Raw genomic sequence first — 20586 nt, 5'->3', positions numbered from 1 at the left:
CTCATTTCGTGTGTTTGCTCTGATCCGTGATTTCCTCCTTCTCCGTGTTTGCCGTTTTCAGATGCTCTCCCGCCCTCCTGCACGCCCCCTCTGCTCGTTTGGAGACTGTGCTCTGCCTCTGTTTTATTCTTACGCCAGGTGTGCGTGCAGGCCGCGCTCTCACCCAGCCCCGGCTCCCCTCTGCTTACCTGTGGTGGTTCCATGTATTTTCACAGAACATTTTAATCTCACAAAGTACTGATACAGTCGCTGTTAACTTGGATTATTTACCTATTGATTCTCTTTGCTCTACTTTCTTCACACACCAGACATACCATCTGTGACCACCTTTTCTTTCTGCATTTAGAATTTCTCAGCGTCTGCTGGTGGCAAATTCTCCTTTCACTGCCTAAGAATGCCTCTGTGTCCTCGTCTGGGAAAACTGTTCACTGGGTGGTATTTCAGGCATTTTTCTTTATACAGCCTGTGATGACATCACCCGTTTTGGGGGCGACGGTGGTTGGTGGTCAGAGTGTTCACATCCGTTCCCCTTCAATCTACACCCCACCCAGGGCTGCACCAGCACCAGACCAGGCCTCATACCTGACAGGCGGCCGATCCGCCTCTTCCTTCTTCACAGTCCTCCTGTCTAATGATGAAGCGAGAGACTCACTTGGGCGACAGGGACACACGGCTCTCAGCCACCCAGTGGAGGCGCTCTGCACACGCCCACCTGAGCCCCTCTGGTGCCCGTCCCCCGCTGTCTGTCTCTGCACACGCCCACCTGAGCCCCTCCGATACCCGTCCCCTGCTGTCTGTCTCTGCACACGCCCACCTCTGCCCCTCTGGTACCCGTCCCCCGCTGTCTGTCTCTGCACACGCCCACCTGAGCCCCTCTGATACCCATCCCCCGCTGTCTCTGCACATGCCCACCTGAGCCCCTCTGGTACTCGTCCCCCGCTGTCTGTGTCTGCACACGCCCACCTGAGCCCCTCTGGTACCCGTCCCCCGCTGTCTGTCCCTGCACATGCCCACCTGAGCCCCTCTGGTACCCATCCCCCGCTGTCTGTCTCTGCACACGCCCACCTGAGCCCCTCTGGTACCCGTCCCCCGCTGTCTGTCTCTGCACATGCCCACCTGAGCCCCTCTGGTACCCGTCCCCCGCTGTCTGTCTCTGCACATGCCCACCTGAGCCCCTCTGGTACCCGTCCCCCGCTGTCTCTGCACACGCCCACCTGAGCCCCTCTGGTACCCGTCCCCCGCTGTCTCTGCACACGCCCACCTGAGCCCCTCTGGTACCCGTCCCCCGCTGTCTCTGCACACGCCCACCTGAGCCCCTCTGGTACCCATCCCCCGCTGTCTCTGCACACGCCCACCTGAGCCCCTCTGGTACCCGTCCCCCGCTGTCTGTCTCTGCACATGCCCACCTGAGCCCCTCCGGTACCCGTCCCCCGCTGTCTCTGCACATGCCCACCTGAGCCCCTCTGGTACCCGTCCCCCGCTGTCTCTGCACATGCCCACCTGAGCCCCTCTGGTACCCGTCCCCCGCTGTCTCTGCACACGCCCACCTGAGCCCCTCCGATGCCCGTCCCCCGCTGTCTCTGCACACGCCCACCTGAGCCCCTCTGGTACCCGTCCCCCGCTGTCTCTCTCTGCACACGCCCACCTGAGCCCCTCCGATGCCCGTCCCCCGCTGTCTGTCACGGACGCCGTGCACTCCAAGGAACAGAGAAATCCGTGTTTTAACACATTTATTCGTCACTTGACCAATGTGACACACAATGTTAACGACAGCAGACACACAGGGGCCGTGTGCACACAGACACGAGCTGTTTCACTACGGGTTTGCAAGCCAGGCTCGACGGCAAGTCCAGCAGGCGACACCACACCTCGCACTGCAGGAGGGACAGCAGGGCCACGGACCCCACAGACGTCCCGTGAGTGCGGGTCAGACGGCGGCAGAAGTGCCTTCCACAGATCCCAGGACGTGGACATCACCCGCCACGCTGATAAAGTGATTCGCTCAGTACTCCCCAGCGTTAATCAGACAGTGTAAAAATATATTGCATATATATATATATATAAATTTGTTTCCCTTTCTTGAAAAAAACTTAGTACAAACTAGTAGTTACACCATCCCTTTCAAGTTTCTCTTGAGTTGTGCAGGTTTCCTTTGTGGTTTGGCTTGGTTTAGTTTTTTAAGAGGTCGAAAGAAAGAGTTAAGTAAAGCATCTCCACGTGCCCTTGACTCACGGACAGACGCCACACCCGGAACCACCAGAGGCCGCACAGCGTTCAGTAGTAAGAGCAGGAAAGGCGCAGGCTCGTTTGAAAGATATTCTAGCCTGTTGGCGTATCGCAGCCCAGCCTCACGGTCACCTGTGCCGTCCCCTCGTCTGTGGGCTGCAGGGTGGGAGAGCGGCCAGTGCACACGTGGTTGCCTGCAGGAGGAGACGGGCTGGACCAGCACACCCGCCGTCCCCGTGGAGGGACAGAGACGCGTCTCCATCTCACCACCTCCCCGCTCCAGCCACAGAGCCACAGGCAGTGTGTGAACACACAGGACGGGCCCCCTGCCCGTGAAACACCATTCGCAGAAGAGGGGGCCACAGAGCCTGAGGCGGGGCGGGGTGGGGGTGACACCCACGCAGGGCGCTTGTGGCCGGCCCTGAGCTGGCACCACTGGGGCCCAGGACAGTGGCACCGATGGGCAGGTGGGGAGGCCACAGGGCATGATGCCCGCCCAACCCCAGCATCTGCGCCCAAACTTAAGACAGGATATTAGAAGGTGTAAAAATAGTCCAGTATAAATATATATCTTCTGCTACAATATGTTAAACATATAATTTGAACTTTAATTTTGGTAAAGCTAACTGTCAAGAACACTACCTAGTTGCTTATCCTATGGCAGTAAATAAAAATAAATAAGTACTCTGGTGAGACCAGTCTTCACACAATCTCTCTGCCTTTCTCCCTTCCTGATTCTCAGACACGATCAGTGCTATCCTCCCGACAACCTGTCCCTCTCTCCTGGTGTCACCCCCGACAGAACCTGTCCCTCCCTCCTGGTGTCACCCCCGACAGAGCCTGTCCCTCTCCTGGTGTCACCCCTGACAGAACCTGTCCCTCTCTCCTGGTGTCACCCCCCCGACAACCTGTCCCTCTCTCCCGATGTCACCCCCGACAGAACCTGTTCCTCTCTCCTGGTGTCACCTCCCCCAATAGAACCGGTTCCTGTGTCCTGGTGTCACCCCCACAGAACCTGTCCCTCTCTCCTGGTGTCACCCCCACAGAACCTGTCCCTCTCTCCTGGTGTCACCCCCGACAGAGCCTGTCCCTCTCTCCTGGTGTCACCCCCGACAGAACCTGTCCCTGTGTCCTGGTGTCACCCCCAACAGAGCCTGTCCCTCTCTCCTGGTGTTACCCCCGACAGAGCCTGTCCCTGTCTCCTGGTGCACCCCCGACAGAACCTGTCCCTGTGTCCTGGTGTCACCCCCGACAGAGCCTGTCCCTGTCTCCTGGTGTCACCCCCAACAGAGCCTGTCCCTCTCTCCTGGTGGCACCCCCGACAGCCTGTCCCTCTCTCCTGGTGGCACCCCCGACAGCACCTGTCCCTGTGTCCTGGTGTCACCCCCACAGAACCTGTCCCTCTCTCCTGGTGTCACCCCCGGCAGAACCTGTCCCTCTCTCCTGGTTTGCAGGCTGTGCAGTTTCTTTGATCACAAATACACATTTATTTTCTGTTGAAACATGGTTAGTAGAAGCTAATTGGCAGTGCAAAAAAACATGCAGAAGAGAAAAAACATCTGCCTGGAATTCACAATATTCAGAAACGGACTGAGGAAGATGCACGGGTCTCCTGTGCAGCGGACGGACAGAATCACAGATTCCGCAGACAGGTTTTAGCTGACAGTGGTGCCTGCTGTGTCCTCATGACTTCATTTTTGCTACCCCTCCTGGTTAGGTGACAGAGACAGGAGCAGGGTAGGTATTTTCAAAGGTTTGCTTTGGAGCTGAGTGGGGAAGGGCACTCTCCTGGCTCCCGCATGTCTGAGGACAGCCTGGGGGCCGCAGGGGAGGGCAGGACGCCAGGGAGGCCGCCCCTCTGACTCTGGGAGTGTGGAGGGAGAGCGGGGGCATGGGGCCTCTCCCTCCAAGAGCCCAGGATGCTCCAGGTAGGACGGACAGGGTGCCACAGCAGCCTCGATTTCATTCACGGAACCCACAGGCGTGTCCAAAGGTTTGGGACACACGCCGTGACATCCCTTGGAGTGAAGGGGCCACTTCTGTGAAGGAGCTCACCTCCAGGGCCAAGATGGACGCCATGGGCCCCGCGGCTCCAGCCACTCTGGCCAGGTCTGGGGAGGGCTGTGGTGAGTCGGTGCTGGTGCGTCGACGAGGTGGCCTGGCATGGACAAGGTAGCCTGGCGTGGGCGAGGTGGCCGGCAGTGACAGGGCCTGCTCCCTGCGAGGTTGGTGGTGGCTGGGCTGGGCGGAGGCGCTTCTCGTGCTCAGGTCCAGCTTCTGGTCGCTCCTGACGCAGCTTGGCTCTTTTCTCAAGGCCCCAGGGACCAGGAGGCAGCGTCCTGCGCCCAGCACCTGTCCTGTGTCCCTCGTCCCCACAGACTGCAGCAGGGCCTGGGCAAGCCTCTGCCTGCCACACGGTGTGGGGACAAACAGACCCCAACCCACCTGTCCCTCCGTCCTGACCCAGCGCCCTCAGCTCCAGCGCTGGGGTCCTCGAGTCACATTCATTCTGCGTGACTTGGCTGTGACTGTGGGGACCGGGCTGCCCACGGACTAGGAGACCCAGCCCAGGGTGGAGCTGCGCTGGCACCAGGGAGGCTGAGGCAGGCAGGAGCACGAGGGGTAGGGTGCAGGGTCCTCAGGTCTCAGGCTTCGGGACCTGGGGAGCCGCCCTGTTCAGTGACCGTTGTCCTCGGTCTCTTCAAGGGCTTTTGGGGTTGTGGTGGTGGTGGTGTGTGATTGCGTGATTCCACACTTTGCACATTCAGAGTTTTTTTCAAATGCTTCCCGCATGTTAGTTCTGCCTTTCACACGTGGTCCAGCCAGGTTCAGCGAGGGCACAGGGCTGGGCTTGTTCGTCCCCCGCCCTCCCCAAGCTGGCGAGGTGATGTCGACGTCCTAAAGCAGTCACGAAGCCTGAGTCCATTATTCCTCCATCTTTATTGCCAGGCACCATGAACTTCCAGGACCTGTCATGGAAGCTGCCTGCCAAGACCCCGTCCTCAGGTTGAGGCTTCCCTGCCAAGGGGCCTCGGAGACTCCCCAGGTCTGGGCGGACCATGCTGGCTGGGAGCTCAGGCTCTGGGGCTCCTGCTGTGCCCAGGTGGGGGGAGTCTGCCATGGCGTGGTGGCTGCAGCAGGTGCACTCTTGGGAGTGGGGAGGAGGGTGGTGCTCACACGTGCCATGGCGGTGGAGAGACCTCGCTGTCCTGTACTGTGAGCCTGGCCCTGGCCAGAGCCTGACCGTGGCCACCGACAAACAGGCTCAGAAGCATTTCCCCGAGACTGCTGCAGGCTCCTCCCCAGGTGGGCTCCAGACCCACGGCCCAGCAGGTCACACGAGAGGCTGTGGCTGTGTGCGTGCCAAGGGACAGTGGCAGTGGGGCTGTTGTGACAGTGGCCACGCCCGTCAGCTGTCCCAGGAGCGGGCAGGAGCACCGGGTTCTCCCCAGGTGCAGATGGGCAAGGGTGGGCAGCCTGGGTGTCCTGGCAGTGCAGAGGGTCCTGGACAGGCTCTGCTGGGCCACCCACTAGCAGAGAAGCCCCCACAGATGCTGCAGGCCTGGGGTCCTCCCTGGTGTCCTGCTCTCTGAGGGGAGAGGCTGGGAGAGGTCAGGCGGGGCCATTTAGGGAGAGTTGAAGGAGGTGCTTGGGCTGTGGGTAGGAGGTCTGTGAGCAAGCAGGGTGCAGCTAGTGAGGGCAAGGCCAGGTAGAGGCCCTGCCACGTGTTAGGTGAGGAGTGCCTCCTGCCTGGTGACACCACCGGGATCAGACACTCCGAATCTTCCCAGACCCACTTGAGAATGACAGGCAGCTTTTCTCCGGAAAGCAGAGGGAGCCAACTCCAGCCTAACACTCCAGGGCATTGTGGTCAGCCGGGAAGCCACCCTCTGTTCCCCACAGCCTTCTTTTCACCAAGGCTGTGCCCTGGGCACAGAGCTGGCCCGTAGGCACGTGTGCACACGTGTGTCCGTGTGGCCAGCCTCCCCACACCTGCACTAGGCACCCAGTTCACCTGCCTGGTGGGCCGAGTCTCCCCTCTGCCCAGGAAAGCAGGCAGGCCCTGTGGTGTCCACTGCACGCAGGACAGGCCTTGGCCCCACAGACACCTCCCACGTCTGGGGTGGGGCCGACTCGTGTTAGCTGCCTGCTGGTTGGTGTTAGCGCCTGCCGCCCTCAGAGCTCCTGGAAGGGGTCTGCTGGTCAGGAGGTCAGCATGGCCTCCTGTTGCCACGACAGCCCGCTCCTTTAAAACACCCCTTTGACCTGCAAAACACGTGCCCAACGTGGCGTGATCCGGGAGACATGTTGGAAACAGCTGTCCTCTTCCCTGCTGAGGACGAGACGGTGTATTAGGGGAGTCAGTGAACTGGGGCCCAAACCTGGTTTGAGAGGGAAGTGCTGGGGGCATCTGGCAGGAGGAGGGGCAGGAGGGAGGCCTGGGCCTGGCCTCCCCACAGCCCCCGCTGGGGCACTGGTATGAGTTCTGCCCGAGTGAGCACAGGAATGTAATGAAGTGTGAGGTGACAGAGTCCCTGCTCCGGGGACACGCGCAGTGCCTCGGGCACAGGGGGGCTACTTGCCCCCTTGCACCTTCTGGTCGTAGGTGCCCGCGTGCTTGTAGCCGGACACGTAGCCCGACTCGTCCACCAGGTCCACGCGGCCGGCCTTGCCCTTGCCCTTGCCAGAGGGGTCAAAGCGCTCCTTGTGGGAGCCCGTGAACTTGGTGGTGTCTGTGAGCCTCGACACGGTGGGCGACGAGATGGCTTTCTGCAAGAGGAGTGGGGGAAAGGGAGCAGGTGAGTTGCGAGCCAGGTGAGGTGGCTGCGCCCTAAGCAGGTCTGCGGGCGGTGGGATGGTGGGCAAGGGGCATAAAGCCTGTGATCTATGCTCCTTTACATTTTCATTTTTATTTTTACTTCACCTGGCCCTGGGGCAGCCTTGGGCCTGTGAGATGCCACAACCCTAACAACTGCCCAGCTCCACCTGGTGTTTATGCAGTTGAGGACCCTATGGCCTGCACCCTCAGAGGGAAGGAAGGGGCTGTCAGGACAGCCAGGCTCCACCCTCCAGGACACGCCCCGAAATCCTTGCCCCTTCTGGCCACGCCTCCCCTGACCACGCCTCCCACGAATCGCCCGGGCCACGCCCCCAACCCCGCCCTCCTTGCCACGCCTCCTCAGGCACCGCCCATCGACAAGACCACGCCGCAATCCATGCCCCTCCTGACCACGCCCCAGGCACCGCCCACTGCCACGCCCCCAGCGCCCGCCACGCCCTGCCTTCGGTCCCGCCCCGCTCACCGTCACCCCGGAGATGATGGGCGCCTTGCCCTCGATGAGCCTGTGCACCTCGCGAACCGCCTCCTCGCTGCTCTTGTCTTTGAATCGCTTCTTGGCGAGCTCCTCCAGCGCCTCCTGGAACTGCTCAAAGGTGATGGTCCGGCAAGACTTCCCTCTGCAGGGACACGGTGACTTAGGGCTGGGCCCGGGCCGGCTCAGGGTGCCCTCCCCGCGTGGGTCCACAGCACAGCAGCCCACAGGCTTCGCCCGCAGGCAGCCGCCTGTAGGGCTGAGGGCCCGCAGGGTCGCGGGTGAGCCTTATGCTGTGCTGAGGTGCCGGATCCGAGAAATAAAGAGGCAGGACACAGAAGTACAAAGAAAACGCAGCTGGGCTCGGGGGCCACGCCACCTATGAGCGGAGTCAGGCGAGGCCCCGAATGTCCAGAAGCCTGAGTATTTATTGTGTATAGGTTGGGGGCAGCGCAGTGAGTGGAATCATCTTTAAGGACAGTGATAGGGTCGTGAGCAATAAAACATGGGGTCCACCCCCATTAGGTCGCCGAGGCTTGAAGGTGGGCCGTGCGCAGTGAAGAGGGTGCCGTGTGCAATACTTCTGCCTATGGGAAACTACTTCTAAGGAAGATTTATGGGGGGATGCTTTAAGTCACATAGCAGTGACAGCGCTGTCAGGGTTACCGCCACCTTCTGGCAGCTTCCAGTGGCTTCTATGGGAAGATGCTTTTCAAGCAGCACAGTAACAAGAGCTGATGAGGTTCACAGTCCCCAAGGTGGATTGCCGGTCTGAGGGCAGCCTTCCGCAAGAACCGGAGCAGGGTCCTACAGCTCCTTGATCAGGAGGAGTGGCTCTCGCCCCACGCCTGCCACACAGCGGGTGTCTTTACGATACTGAACGCTGCCGCCTGGGCCGTGGATTCTTGTCCTGGTATAACTGTCTTCCCTTAAACCATGCTCTGCACTGTGTCCGCTCTAGGCATTCCTCCGATTATGAACTAAGATATAATTATAGGTATATATGTAGGGAAATATTCTTCAGGCGCTCATACTATCAACTATTATATGATTATTTAGAGAGGATTTTATAAAGGGATTCTTCAAGTCCTAATTCTATAAACTAATATATGATTATTAAAGGATCATATAAAAGGAAATTGCTGAGTAGTAACACTATAAATTGAGATATTCTTCAAGCCCTAACTGTGCCAGGGTTCTGCTTAGCTCTCATTCCTCAGTGCCTATATGGGGGGTTGCCCATGGCTGCCCTGGCAGCGCTGCAAATCCAAACTCTCCTGGAAGAAAGCTTTGCAGAAGCAGGTCCTCTATACCCAGCTGGATGCTGCCACAGCCCTGCAGGACGCCGCACTCTGCTGGGGTGGGGGGGGGAGAGCCCTTAGGGAGCAGTGCCCACCTCCTCCTCCCGGGGCCACCACAGCCCCATCCAGCTGCGGGGGGAGTTGGGGATCCTGAGACCTGCTGGGGGCCCCAGCTCTGTCTGTGTTGGGATCCCAGGTGGCGGTGTCCCCCACAAAGGGACAGCGTGAGGAGGGGCTGCTGCCCCAGGACAGTTGGCAGCATGGGTACAGGCCCCCACCTCAGACCCCCTGGCTCCAAAGCCCTCCAGGCAGCCCCCCGTGCTCTGCCCCCACTCGGAGCCGCAGAGCCTGGTGGGCAGAGGTGCACACACTCCACGCCCCACAACATCCTCCCGTTACAGGCCATTCCAGCGATTTCAGAGAGGTTCTCCAGTGACTCTTGGTCTTTCGTATAACAATTTTAGTTAGAAAACATTTTTCTCCTCTGATCAGATCTACCACAACCAACCCAAAGTGAGGTTTTTCAGTATTTAAAACGAGATCCTGTGGACGAGGCTCAGCTCTGCAAAGGGCACCTGTGTTTCACCAGGGAAGCCTCTGGAACGGCACGAGAAGGCTACACCCCGCAGGCCACGCATTCTGCAGGCACTCCCAGCTGCAGAATCCACAGTGACCACGATTCAGGAGACAAATCACCCATAAAACCCCAGCAAAGCTTTCCAGAATTCAACGAGCAGAGGGCCTAGCACAGCCAAAACAATTTTGAGAAGTGAGAACAGTCAGAGGACTGACTGCCCAATTCCAAGACTTGACTGCAAAGCAGCTGCGTGCGGGGTCCCGCTCAGCGCACGGAGGCCGCCTGCCAAGGGGGCGGGTGCAGAGTGAAGCACAGAGAGAGGACCGCCCCGTCCGCCGCGGAGCTGAGCAGCTGCTGACCCCTGTGCAGAGTGCAATGCACCGTGATCTATACTTCACTCTGTATGCAAAACTAACTCAAAATAGAGGACTGTCTTAACTATGAAACTGAAGCTTCTAACGCACAGAAGATCTCTGTGACCTGGGGTGAGGCGATACTTTCTTAGAAATGGCAACAAAACATGATCTATATGGAAAAAATGGATGAACTGGGCTTTATCAAAATGTTGGAAACTGCGCTCTCAGAAGCCACCAGCAAGAGAGCGGGAAGACAGGCCGCAGCCGGGTGACGCGCCTGCGAAAGGACTCGCCTCCAAGACACGCAAAGGACTCTTCAAGCTCGGCAGTGAGGGAAAATCCACGTAAAAAGACGGGCAGGATATCTGAGGCAGACACCACCAGAGAAGACGCGTGTGTGCATGCGAACAGGCACGTGGAGAGGCGGACGCGTTAGCGCCGTCGGCGTGTGGACAGAAACCACAGAAGCCCCCGTGCGCTCTCCGGGGGGCTCAGACAATCACATAAACGACCTGCCAGCACTTTGAGCTGAGCAGGCCACGGGTGGCGGGCATGCCCACCCACAGCCGGCCATGCAATGTGGCAGAGCCACTGAGGACAGCGTCTCGTCACAGCCAAAGGCCCTGCAGTCCCGCTCCTGGGTCCCTGCTCAAGAGAAACGAGGGAGGCTCACACATAAACCCAAACGTTCACCGCTGCTCCGTTCAGAGTCACCAAACCCCAGACAAGCCGGTGCCCTTCAGCAGTGGCCAGACCAGTGCTGTGCTGTGTGCACATGTGGACGGCACCCCAACCCTTGAAGACAGGCCCGGGATACGCGCCCGACGTGGTTCAGAGCCAGCCACAGAGGTGCCTCGGGAGGTTCCCAGACCCCGCGGTGTCTGCTGTGTTGAAACAGCACCTGAGGTTCCCGCGTACTTTACACGCGTGTTCTGAAGACACGACGCGGCACCAGCAGGAACAGCCCTGAGCCAGAAGAGAAGAAATCCGCTCAGAAACACCAAGGGCTCGGGGGCCCACAGCTCAGAGCCTCACAGCTCACAGGGGCCCAGGGAGGGGAGCTGAGGCCTTGCGCTGGGCCGGAGCAGGCTCTGGGGAGACAGTCCCAGGGAGGGGCCTGATCTGCTGAGGACGACCACGCAGGGAACGTTCCAGAACCACGGTCCTAGGTGCTGTTGGCGAACAGCGTCCCCCAGGAGGGGCTGGTGGCTTGGGGGTACACGCATTGGGTAGGTGTTAGCCCCTTAACGCTCTCAGCCGGGACACCCGAACCGTTTCCTGTAGGGCTGGAGGAGACAGGCCACCCCAAGCAGCCATGCCCTCAGCCCAGCGGTGCCTGGAACTGACCGTGCCCGCTGGGCCCTGCGGGGGTGTTGGCTCTCCAGGGTCCTTGGGGCCTGTCTGTCCTGGGCCGTCAAAGGCTCTCCTGTCTTCTATTCACGCCCTGCCCAAGCTGACATGTGGATGCCAGGCCTGACTGCCAGCCTGGTGACCAGTGCCGGGGCAGGCAGCCCTTTCTGACGTCCTCGGAGCCAGGCACCACCAGCATGAGTCACTCGGCAGGGAGGGGGATGACTGAGGGTTTCCCCATCAGAGGCGACATTCAGAGCAGGACACCTGCTCTGCCCATGCCCCCAGTGTCTTGGGGAAAGGGTGCCTGGGTCTGTGCCCCGTGCCCACAGGGAGCTCTCCCCAGGAGACCCGGGTGCCCCCTGCCTGGAGCAGTCCTCAGGAGTTCTGGGACAGCCGTGCCTGCCTCTTCCCCAGAGACACAGTCCGGCTGCCCGGCTCTCCCGACACAGAGTGGGCCCGTTCTCCAGAGCCCAGGGTGCTGGAGGAGCCTCCGAGGGCGGAGCCCGGCATCCTCACTACCCATGCGCTCCCCGGCCCAGCGCCCTGCCCCGAAGCCCACCCAGCAGGTCATGGCCGCCATGCACACAGGATGCCCTGGGGGGCCTGCACTGGCTTCTCAGGCTCGGAGTCCCCTGGGCTCTGGGCCTGGCTCGGTCTCCCAGGGACACTGAGGCCTCCGGGAGCTGGAATCCGGCCAGCACAGCCTTCAGAGGACTGAAGCCTCTTCCTCAGGGGCGGATGTCACAGGCCGTGCTGGGCTCGGAACTGTGTGTCCACATCCTCGTGAAACAGCCCCTCCTCCACATGCTTAGGCGAGCCTGGGAGTGAGGGGCTGCGGCTCCCCCGGGACACCAACCTCTGGGATCTTCCAGGAGCTCCTGAGACTTGAGGAGGCTGGGAAGGAACCCCTGACTGGTGGGGCCCGCGATGGGAGTGGGGGCTTCCGGGAAGCTCCTGCCCGGTAGGGACCTGGCCTTAGGGGAGCCGTGTCCGGCGCTGCCGTCCCGCACGTCAGCTTTTGCGCTCCAGGAGGGTGCAGTGGTCCCGTCCAGCAAGACCCAGCCTTGAGGTCCCCAACGTCTGCTGGCCGCCCCTGCCTCCCCCAAGCCCCAGCAGGACACAGAGGACATGGAGTGGCCTTTCCTAGGGCCAGCAGTGGCCGGTGACAAGCTCCCTGCCCGTCCTCCCCTCACGGATGACTCCACCAGCTGAGCTCCGGGGGGCAGGTGAGGTGACGCCCAGCCGCCTGGGAGGGCTCCTTCCCTCATCTCAGGAAACCAGAGCCCTTCCTGCACCCCACCTGGGCTCAGGGCCCGCCTACCACCACGCGGGCCCCAGCCCCAGGCACGCCCACCACGAAGCCCCGCACAGCCGGGGGCGGGCTGCTGGACTCCAGAGGTCTGGCTGTCGAAGCGCCCACCCTGCCTGAGGGGCCACCTGTGAGCCACCCACACCCTCTGGACGGGCCCCCAAGATTCCTCCTAATTTTGCGTTGCCACAAGCCTTTGTTTTCCTGGGCAGGGGTGGGGGTGGTGAGTGTGTGGTCACCACCCTGTGGACATCACCAAGAAAAGGTGGCCCTTGGTGGGACATGGACTTGGGGCCCAGAGGACCCCGGGCCCTTGTGGGGGTTCCCAGCCTTCTTTAGGGGCCACAGGGGCTGGGCTGCCTCTGTGCACCCTAGTCTTGGCCTGGGCAGGGCTTGGGCCAATGCACCTGCCGTCAGCGTCTGGCTGTTTGGAGGTCACCCTCTTAAACGACCTGTGCTGCCAGGCTGGGCTCCTGGGCAGAGTGGACAGCCACAGACCCGCCCGCCACTGGCAGAGAGCAGAGGACGACGCCTGTCACCACGCAGCACGCGGACGACTGCCGGTGCTGCCTGGCCCGCAGATCACCGGAGCCCCAGGCCTTGACCGTGAGGCCACGGGGCCACGAGCCCATGAACCCCCGGCCACAGAAGCATCCACCACCAAGGGACCCCAGAGCCTCCACGCTGCAGGGGCTGTGGTCATCCTGCACTGCCAGGGGTGGCCACTAGAGGCCCCCCAAAGACAGAACAGGCCCCCGGGCTCCGCTGCGGGCCAGCGCCAGCCGGACAGGGTGGGCACCCATGCAGTGGAGGCACAGGGCTCAGTGTGGGGAGCGCAGCCCACCCTTCCCCAGGGCTGGGAACCACGGGGGAGGGAAAGGGGAGCAATGGCCCCTTCCAGGGAGCTGACACCTGCATTTCTGGGGTGGACAGACAGGACGACGCCACGCACAGCGCCCAGGACCTGCCCCGCCCTGCGGCGGCTGCCCGCCCAACACGCTGTGACCCGGGTTCTCTCCAGACCTGGGTCTGGCTCCTGGGAGGTGGCTGGGTCGGCTTCCGTACTCGAAACAGTCTGCACACCTTAGGGCAGTGTCCCGCCTGGTGGCTGGGCAGGTGTACCGGGCTCTGAGCAGCTCTCCACGCTCGGGGCGACCACGGAGCCCGGGCCTGCTGTCCTCTGGGACTGGCCCTGGCTTCCTCCTAACCTGCGTCCAGGCAGCTTTAACCCCCAAGCCAAGTCGCCGCCAATCAGGTGGCTGCAGGAAACGTCAGTGCATTTACCTGGGAGAACACCCCACACCCAACACACACTTGTGGGTCCCGGCGAGCCAAGACCCCAGCCCAGCCCCCTTCCTCTGCCTCATCAGCTGGATGCTCCCCCCACCCCAGGGCTAGATGGACCCGCAGGGGGCGCCGTGAGCGAGGCTTCCCGACCCTCGCCCGGGAGCTGGTGGTGGTTAGCGCAGGTGGGGAGGCAGTGGCTGAGCCTGACCCCAGGGGTCCCAAGGCACCCATGGCACAGGCCCCTCCCCAGGCTCGTGGAGGCGCTGGGAGACCTGCTGTCCGTAGCCCTGCAGGGCCCCACTCCCACCGCTATGGTCGGGTTCTGCTTGTGCACCCCACACCTCTGCTATTAATATTTTAAAGCTGCCCCTGTGCTCTTCGCAGGAGGAGTCATTGTCTGGGTTAGCGGTAGTCTTCAACAAAAACCTGGCATCGGGCTGCAAGAAATTTGTTTAAGGTTTAACACATAGTAACATCAAAACAAACAAGCGCTGCCGTGGCAACGAGGACCAAACAAAGGCTCGCAGATACCCCAGGCTGGCGCCACGCCGGCGGAACCATGGCAACCTGCCCCGAAAACAGAAATCGCTGGACTCCCTCTCGGCCGAGCCCCGTCAGAGTCAGCAGCTTTCTTCGGTACCTACGGCCACTTCCTCGCAGTCCCCAGGCTCCCGAGGGAGGCAGGGGCTCCCACAAGTGACAGTGGGCCTCCCCTCCCCAAAATGCAAAACAAAAGCAACCCGACACCCCTCAGGCCTGCCGCCCCACCTCTCCTTGCTTTTCCCGGAAATCAAAGGAAAATCTCTGTTGTCCTAGACCCCTCCTGGGGGCCCCGCCCCCTCGCCCTTCCTGAGACAAGGGTGTGAGTTCGGGTCCCTTGCTCCTGCACAGCTGGGAGGTCAGGAACCCCTGACAGGATCATAGGGACCCCCGAGGGCAGTGCAGGCTGCAAGAGGGAAGGACAGTTTGAGGGTGGGGAGGGGAGGAGGCGGAGGCAGCCCTGGAGGAACCCCGGGGGTCACAGGGGCTGCGTCTGCAGGTGAATGGGGAGGCGGAGAGGTCAGAATCCCTTGGCCTCCCCTCAGGCCAGGGTCACCTGAGCTGCTGCCTGCAGGACGCTCTCCCACGCAGCGCCCACCCACGGCGCCCACTGGGCTGCCCGGGACTGGGCCTCAGTCTCAGCCCCTCTCTAGACTTGGGCCACAGCTCTCTGCTGCCCCCAACCTTGACCCTCATGGTCAGCCCAGACTGGCACACCCCAAGGCTGGTCCCAGGCTCTGCAGTGGGGAAGTGGTCGTGCTAGAGTGGGGGTCCGAGCCTCGGGTCCCAAGTGCCTGGGCAGCCCCAGCCTTGCCTCTGGCGGCGAGCCTGGACCGGCGGGGGCTCCTGCGGCCTCCTGTGGCGCCAGCACCCCCCACAAGCAGGGAAGGGCTCGCATCATCCTCCAAGTGAACCACGGCCCCACGGCCCCACCCGCCACAGGGCGAGTTCCGCATGTGTGTGCAGGCGTGTGTGTGCACATGTGGCCATGTGAGTTCTGCATGTGTGTAGGTGTGTGTGTGCACGTGTGCAGCTGTGTGATTTCTGCGTGTGTGCAGGCATGTGTGTGCACGTGTGCGGTTGTGTTAGTTCTGCCTGTCTGTGCAGGCATGTGTGTGCCTGTGTGCGGTTATGTGATTTCTGCGTGTGTGCAGGTGTGTGTGTGCACATGTGAGGTTGTGTGATTTCTGCGTGTGTGTGCAGGCATGTGTGTGCACGTGTGTTTTCAGCGTGTCTGTGCAGGCATGTGCATGTGTGAGGTCGTGATTTCTGCATGTGTAGGCATGTGTGTGTGTGTGTGCAGCTGTGAGTTCTGCGTGTCTGTGTAGGCATGTGTGTGCACATGTGCAGTTGTATGATTTGTGTGTGCAGGCGTGTGTGTGCACGTGTGGGGCTGTGAGTTCTGCATGTGTGCAGGTGTGTGTGTGCATGTGTGGAGCCGTGTGATTTCTGCATGTGTGTAGACGTGTGTGTGCACGTGTGGGGCTGGATGAGTTGTGCATGTGTGCAGGTGTGTGTGCACATGCGGCCGTGTGATTTCTGCATGTGTGCAGGCGTGTGTGTGCACGTGCGGGGCCGTGTGTACGCATGTGCCACAGCTTGAAGGCAACTTTCCGCAGAAGTAATCGTACAACGTGTCCTGGCCAATGCCAAGGCGGCCCTGCAGGGCTGACAGCTCCTGGACAGGCTCTTCCTGCTTCCTGCCCAGTCCTTCTAGAAACTTCACCCATGGACACCACCTCCACACTGCTTCGCCCCGGGTCTGCTCTTGTGTATCCTGGAGCACACACTGGGTGGCACAGAGGGCAGCCGGGACTGATCCCAGATGCACCCACACACCAGGCCTGTTGAGAGGCAGCTGTCAGGGCCAGGGAGCATGGGCTGGGATTTGCGAAGGAGCTGGCCCCTCCAAGCAAGGACACCTGAGGGTGGGGGAGGAGCACTGCGAGAGCAAGGGCCCTGGTGGCCGAGGGGAGGAGCCTGCCCTGCCCATGCCCACGCAGGCTCCAGACACGGCGGCCGCACCGTGAGCTCGGCCTGCCACTGCACGCACTAAATATAGCTGACCCAGTTTCCCTCTCCCGGTCCGTGTGCCCAGGACACGTCCCCTTGGCAGAGTGAGTTCTGGGCTCAAGACAAGGGCAATGCCAGTGCCAGAGGCTCTGGCCCCCAACCTCCCAGGCTCAGTGCAGGTCAGTGCCACCTGCCCGTGGCTGCTGACCCACCAGAGTGGCCCTGGTCAGCAGGACCTGCCAGCTGCTGGCTGGGGCCGTCCACACAAGCCCACATCGCGTGGCCTGCTGCTGCAGGAGGCTGCAGGTTTCCAGCAGGGGACAGCAGGTTGGTCTGTTCCCCAGGTGCCGGCTGGCATGGCGAGCCCTGCATGTGATGTGCCAAGCCCCAGGGAGCCTGTGGGAGCCACCCTTCACCAAAGAGCCCACAAGCGAGGTCTGGACAGCAGAGTCGCCTCCACCACAGTCCCGAGGGAGGTGCAGGGACAGTGGGCCCCGAGCCCCGAGACAGTCCATGGAGAGTCTGTGGCCGGGGGTGTAGCACTGGGGGTGTGGGCTGTTGAATGGACCCTCACAGGCTGAGAGCCAGCCTTTGTCAGGGCCTTGCTGGTCCCCTAACTTGGGCAGGCACTGTGTGCTCTCCTGGTCTCCAGGGTTCCCAGGGATGAGTGGTCTTGGGTGGGCGTGGGCTCTGACCGCTGTGGCATCAGCAAACAGCAGCCCTGCCAGAGGCCAGGGAGCGCGAGGCTGCATGGCTACCTTGCCAGAGGCTCCAGCCACAGCCTAGTCTCACACCAGACAACGCCTGAGGACACGGAGGCTGGGAAGTCACAAAGGAGGGAACTGGGGGCACTGGGTCAGGACAGGGTCAAGAGTGAGACCAGCTCACACCTGGGGCCCCTGATGGAGCCTCTCCTCCAGCTTCTCTCCAGGACTGAGGCTGCGAGCTGTCAGGATGACGAACAGACCTTGCTGGTCTGGCCGCCCCATGCCCCACGCCATCTCGGCTGCCCCACGCCCCACGCCATCCCGGCCACCCCATGCCATCCCGGCCGCCCCACGCCATCCCGGCTGCCCCATGCCCCATCCCGGCCGCCCCACGCCATCCCGACCACCCCACGCCATCCTGACCACCCCACGCCATCCCGGCTGCCCCATGCCCCATCCCGGCCGCCCCATGCCCCATCCCGGCCGCCCCACGCCCCACGCCATCCCTGGCCGCCCCACGCCATACCTGGCTGCCCCACGCCATCCTGGCCGCCCCACGCCATCCCTGGCCACCCCACGCCATCCCCTAGAGCTGGGGCAGCCTGAGAGGCAGTCAGTTGGCTGGAGAGAGAGTCCAGGCTCAGGCATCCTTCGGGTGTTTTCACAACTTTTCCAGCATAACTTTCCTTAGGCAGCCTGGCGGTTCCCCACTCCCAGGAGGTCACCATATTGATGCTGAACTTCTCGCGGACGCCGGACCGGCACAGCACACTACAGCCCAGAACTCCTCCTCCCTCAGCCTCCCGAGTAGCTGGGATGACAGGTGACAGGCACGTGCCACCGCGCCAGGCAATCATAACTTTCCAAACCCAAACGCCCTCGGATGCACTCAAAGGTGCCACACACAACAGGAAGCTCAGCAGGGCACACAGAGTCCAGGAACACACACGACCCAGGAGACAACCGAGACCCAGGGGACACGCGCGACATCGCCATGGAGCGCGGCAGAGACGGCACCGCTGCAAAGGCCGCAGGGCCCACCCAGAGCAGGCAGATGGGGTGCTGGGGCTGCAGACGTGAGCCCCCACGGCCTTCAGCACGGGGTGTCTGCCCCACAGCCCGGCCCCTCGAAAAGCCAAGGTTGCTGGTGGGAAGGCGGCAGGACCTCTGAGGTGAAAGAGGTGATGGGGTTGCCGCGACATGGGACCGAAATGGATCACACTGGCGGCAGGTGACGCAGGAGCACAGTCGAAATGAGATAGAGCCATTTCCACCCAGGAGGCGGGACGGGGCTGGAGCCGGGGCTCGGGGGAGCCGCTGCTTTCATCAGGCGCAGTCACATGGGGTGTCAGGACATGTGGTCAGTGCAGCGGGGCGTGTCAGCGTGCCTCTGCGTGCTTCCCAGCGTCCGGGAGAAAACAGGCACACAGTTGACACAGCAACAAATGTGTGCACACACAAAAACACACACGCACACAAGACGCACAGCGCGCGGCGCAATGTGGTTTCACAGCGGTGGCTGCTGCTGCTCCCTTGGTACCCTTTGCTGTTTTGGGGCCCGTGGGAGTCCCCAGGCAGCAGTGAAGTGACACAAAAGCTGTGGGAGGGGCTGGGGACAGCCGAGAGGCCAGCTCCATGCCCGGGACGCAAGCGCCCCACCCCACAGACTCAGCCCCTGAGCCAGCCCGCGGAGGGTCGGGAGCTCTGCCCGCCAGCAGCCACCTGCCTCTCCGGGCTCCAGGCAGGCCCCATCCCCATTCCTGGGGCGGCCCAGTGATCCCAGCCACAGCTTCCGGACTTCAGGGTGCAGTGTTCACTCCAAGGTGTCTCCGAGGCCAGACAGCCCTCAGGCCACCTCCCATGCCCAGCCCCCAGAGACCATGGGGCCGCTCGGGACATGGCACCCAGGGGTCCGGCAATGCCAGGACCCCTGCTCCCCGGATGCCCAGAGGGCACGTTCAGACTCCTGTGTCTGGGCTGCTTCTGAGAAGGGTGGGGTCTCGAAGCACGACCCGCTCCACCTCCCCATGGCCCACTCCCCACAGAGCCCACCCAGGGACTCAGAGTCGCAGACCCCACAGGCGAGGCTTTGGGCTCGAGGCCGGCACACTCACTTGATCTTGCTGAAGACGATGTCCACGTCGGTGACCGTCACGTTCCTGCCGTCGATCACCTGGCAGTCCTTGCACAGCTTCGACCAGTTCTTCCCGTGCATCTCCCTCCCGGTGGCCCTGGTGTCCCCGTGCACGGCGAAGCGCCGGAAGGCCTCCTCCAGGGCGCTGAGCTCGGGGGCCGCAGCCGCCCCCTCACCGGCACCCTCCGATTCCAGCGACAGCCTCTTGGCTGCCCTGTCCTTCGAGGGGTCCCCCGGGGACTTGGGGGGCGTCCTGTTGGCAGCTTTGGCGGGCTTGGCCTTGTCAGCCATGTTGCTGTGGAGGAAGGAGAAGAGAGAGGTGTCACCCAGGCCACGTCCTGACTGACCCGGGCGGCACACAGGAGACCCGCTGTGCCAAAGACCACCAGGACGTGGCAAGGGCTGAGCCAGGCAGGCCCTCCTGGGGTTGGGCGCGAGGCCCCTCAGACACTCGGAACTGGGGCACTTCTGTCCAGCTGCCGGACAGAGCTGAGCCAAGTGAGGTTCTGCCCGCCGCCGTCAGTGGGTCAAGGACCCCCTAAGCCGGATAAAGCCAGCAGCACAGCAGAGCCCAGGGTGGGAGCCGAGCTGGGTGCCCAGGGGCTCTAGGCCAAGGAGGCTCACGGTGTGACCTGGCAGCATCAAAGCCTATCCCAGGTCTCCCCATGCCACAGTTCCACTGCTTTTCTGGTCCCCCTGCCACAGTTCCACTGCCTTTCCGGGTCCCCATGCCACAGTTCCACTGCCTTTCCGGGTCCCCATGCCATAGTTCCACTGCCTTTCCGGGTCCCCATGCCACAGTTCCACTGCCTTTCCGTGTCCCCCATGCCACAGTTCCACTACCTTTCCGTGTCCCCCATGCCACAGTTCCACTGCCTTTCCGGGTCCCCATGCCACAGTTCCACTGCCTTTCCGTGTCCCCCATGCCACAGTTCCACTACCTTTCCGTGTCCCCCATGCCACAGTTCCACTACCTTTCCGTGTCCCCCATGCCACAGTTCCACTACTTTTCCGTGTCCCCCATGCCACAGTTACACTGCCTTTCTGGGTCCCCATGCCACAGTTCCACTGCTCCTCCTGTGGACGCCCGCTCTGCAGCTCTGGTTGACACCTCGGGTCACACCCTCCCTGGCATCCATGAGGGGATGCCCTCCTCTGGGGTGCATGATGCGTCACCCTCTTCCAGGGGGTCCACAGCAGTCGTGTGACAGCTGCTATCACCATAGTGCAGAGCCTCTAACTGGAGACGGAGCTTTGGGTTGGGGAGGGTGTATGGTGGCTCTGGGGGTGCCCGAGGAGGCTCTGCCCAGGAGCTCAGGGCCTGCTGAGCATGAGGTGGCCCCAGCCAGGGGAGGGGACTGTGAATGTTCAGGGCTGAGGTGGCAGGAGGGTGTTGCAGGGACACCCCCTGGACTTTGCAAGGCACCCGGCGCCAAGCAGGCTGCTGGGCCATGGGGTTGAAAAGACAGGG

General features: G+C 62.1%; 1 protein-coding gene across 3 annotated transcripts in view; it reads right to left on the bottom strand.

Annotated features, from left to right (window-relative positions):
- Positions 1-1715: 1715 nt before the first annotated feature.
- TPPP (tubulin polymerization promoting protein) overlaps positions 1716-20586 on the bottom strand; it is a 34569-nt gene continuing 15698 nt past the window's right edge. For all 3 annotated transcript variants that reach the window (XM_010343075.3, XM_039470955.2, XM_003932516.4), the window contains exons 2-4: positions 19096-19410; positions 7530-7683; positions 1716-6996 (exon numbers count right to left, since the gene is read on the bottom strand). In XM_010343075.3, coding sequence (XP_010341377.1) covers positions 6802-6996; positions 7530-7683; positions 19096-19406 — 660 coding nt within the window. In that variant the 5' untranslated portion in view covers positions 19407-19410 and the 3' untranslated portion in view covers positions 1716-6801. The remainder of the gene's footprint in view (positions 6997-7529; positions 7684-19095; positions 19411-20586) is intronic.

The sequence above is a fragment of the Saimiri boliviensis genome, chromosome 1, assembly GCF_048565385.1.
Source record: "Saimiri boliviensis isolate mSaiBol1 chromosome 1, mSaiBol1.pri, whole genome shotgun sequence".
Classification (NCBI taxonomy): domain Eukaryota; kingdom Metazoa; phylum Chordata; class Mammalia; order Primates; family Cebidae; genus Saimiri; species Saimiri boliviensis.
The sequence above is the reverse complement of the archived record's forward strand: the minus strand, read 5'-3'. Positions and strand labels throughout refer to the sequence as shown.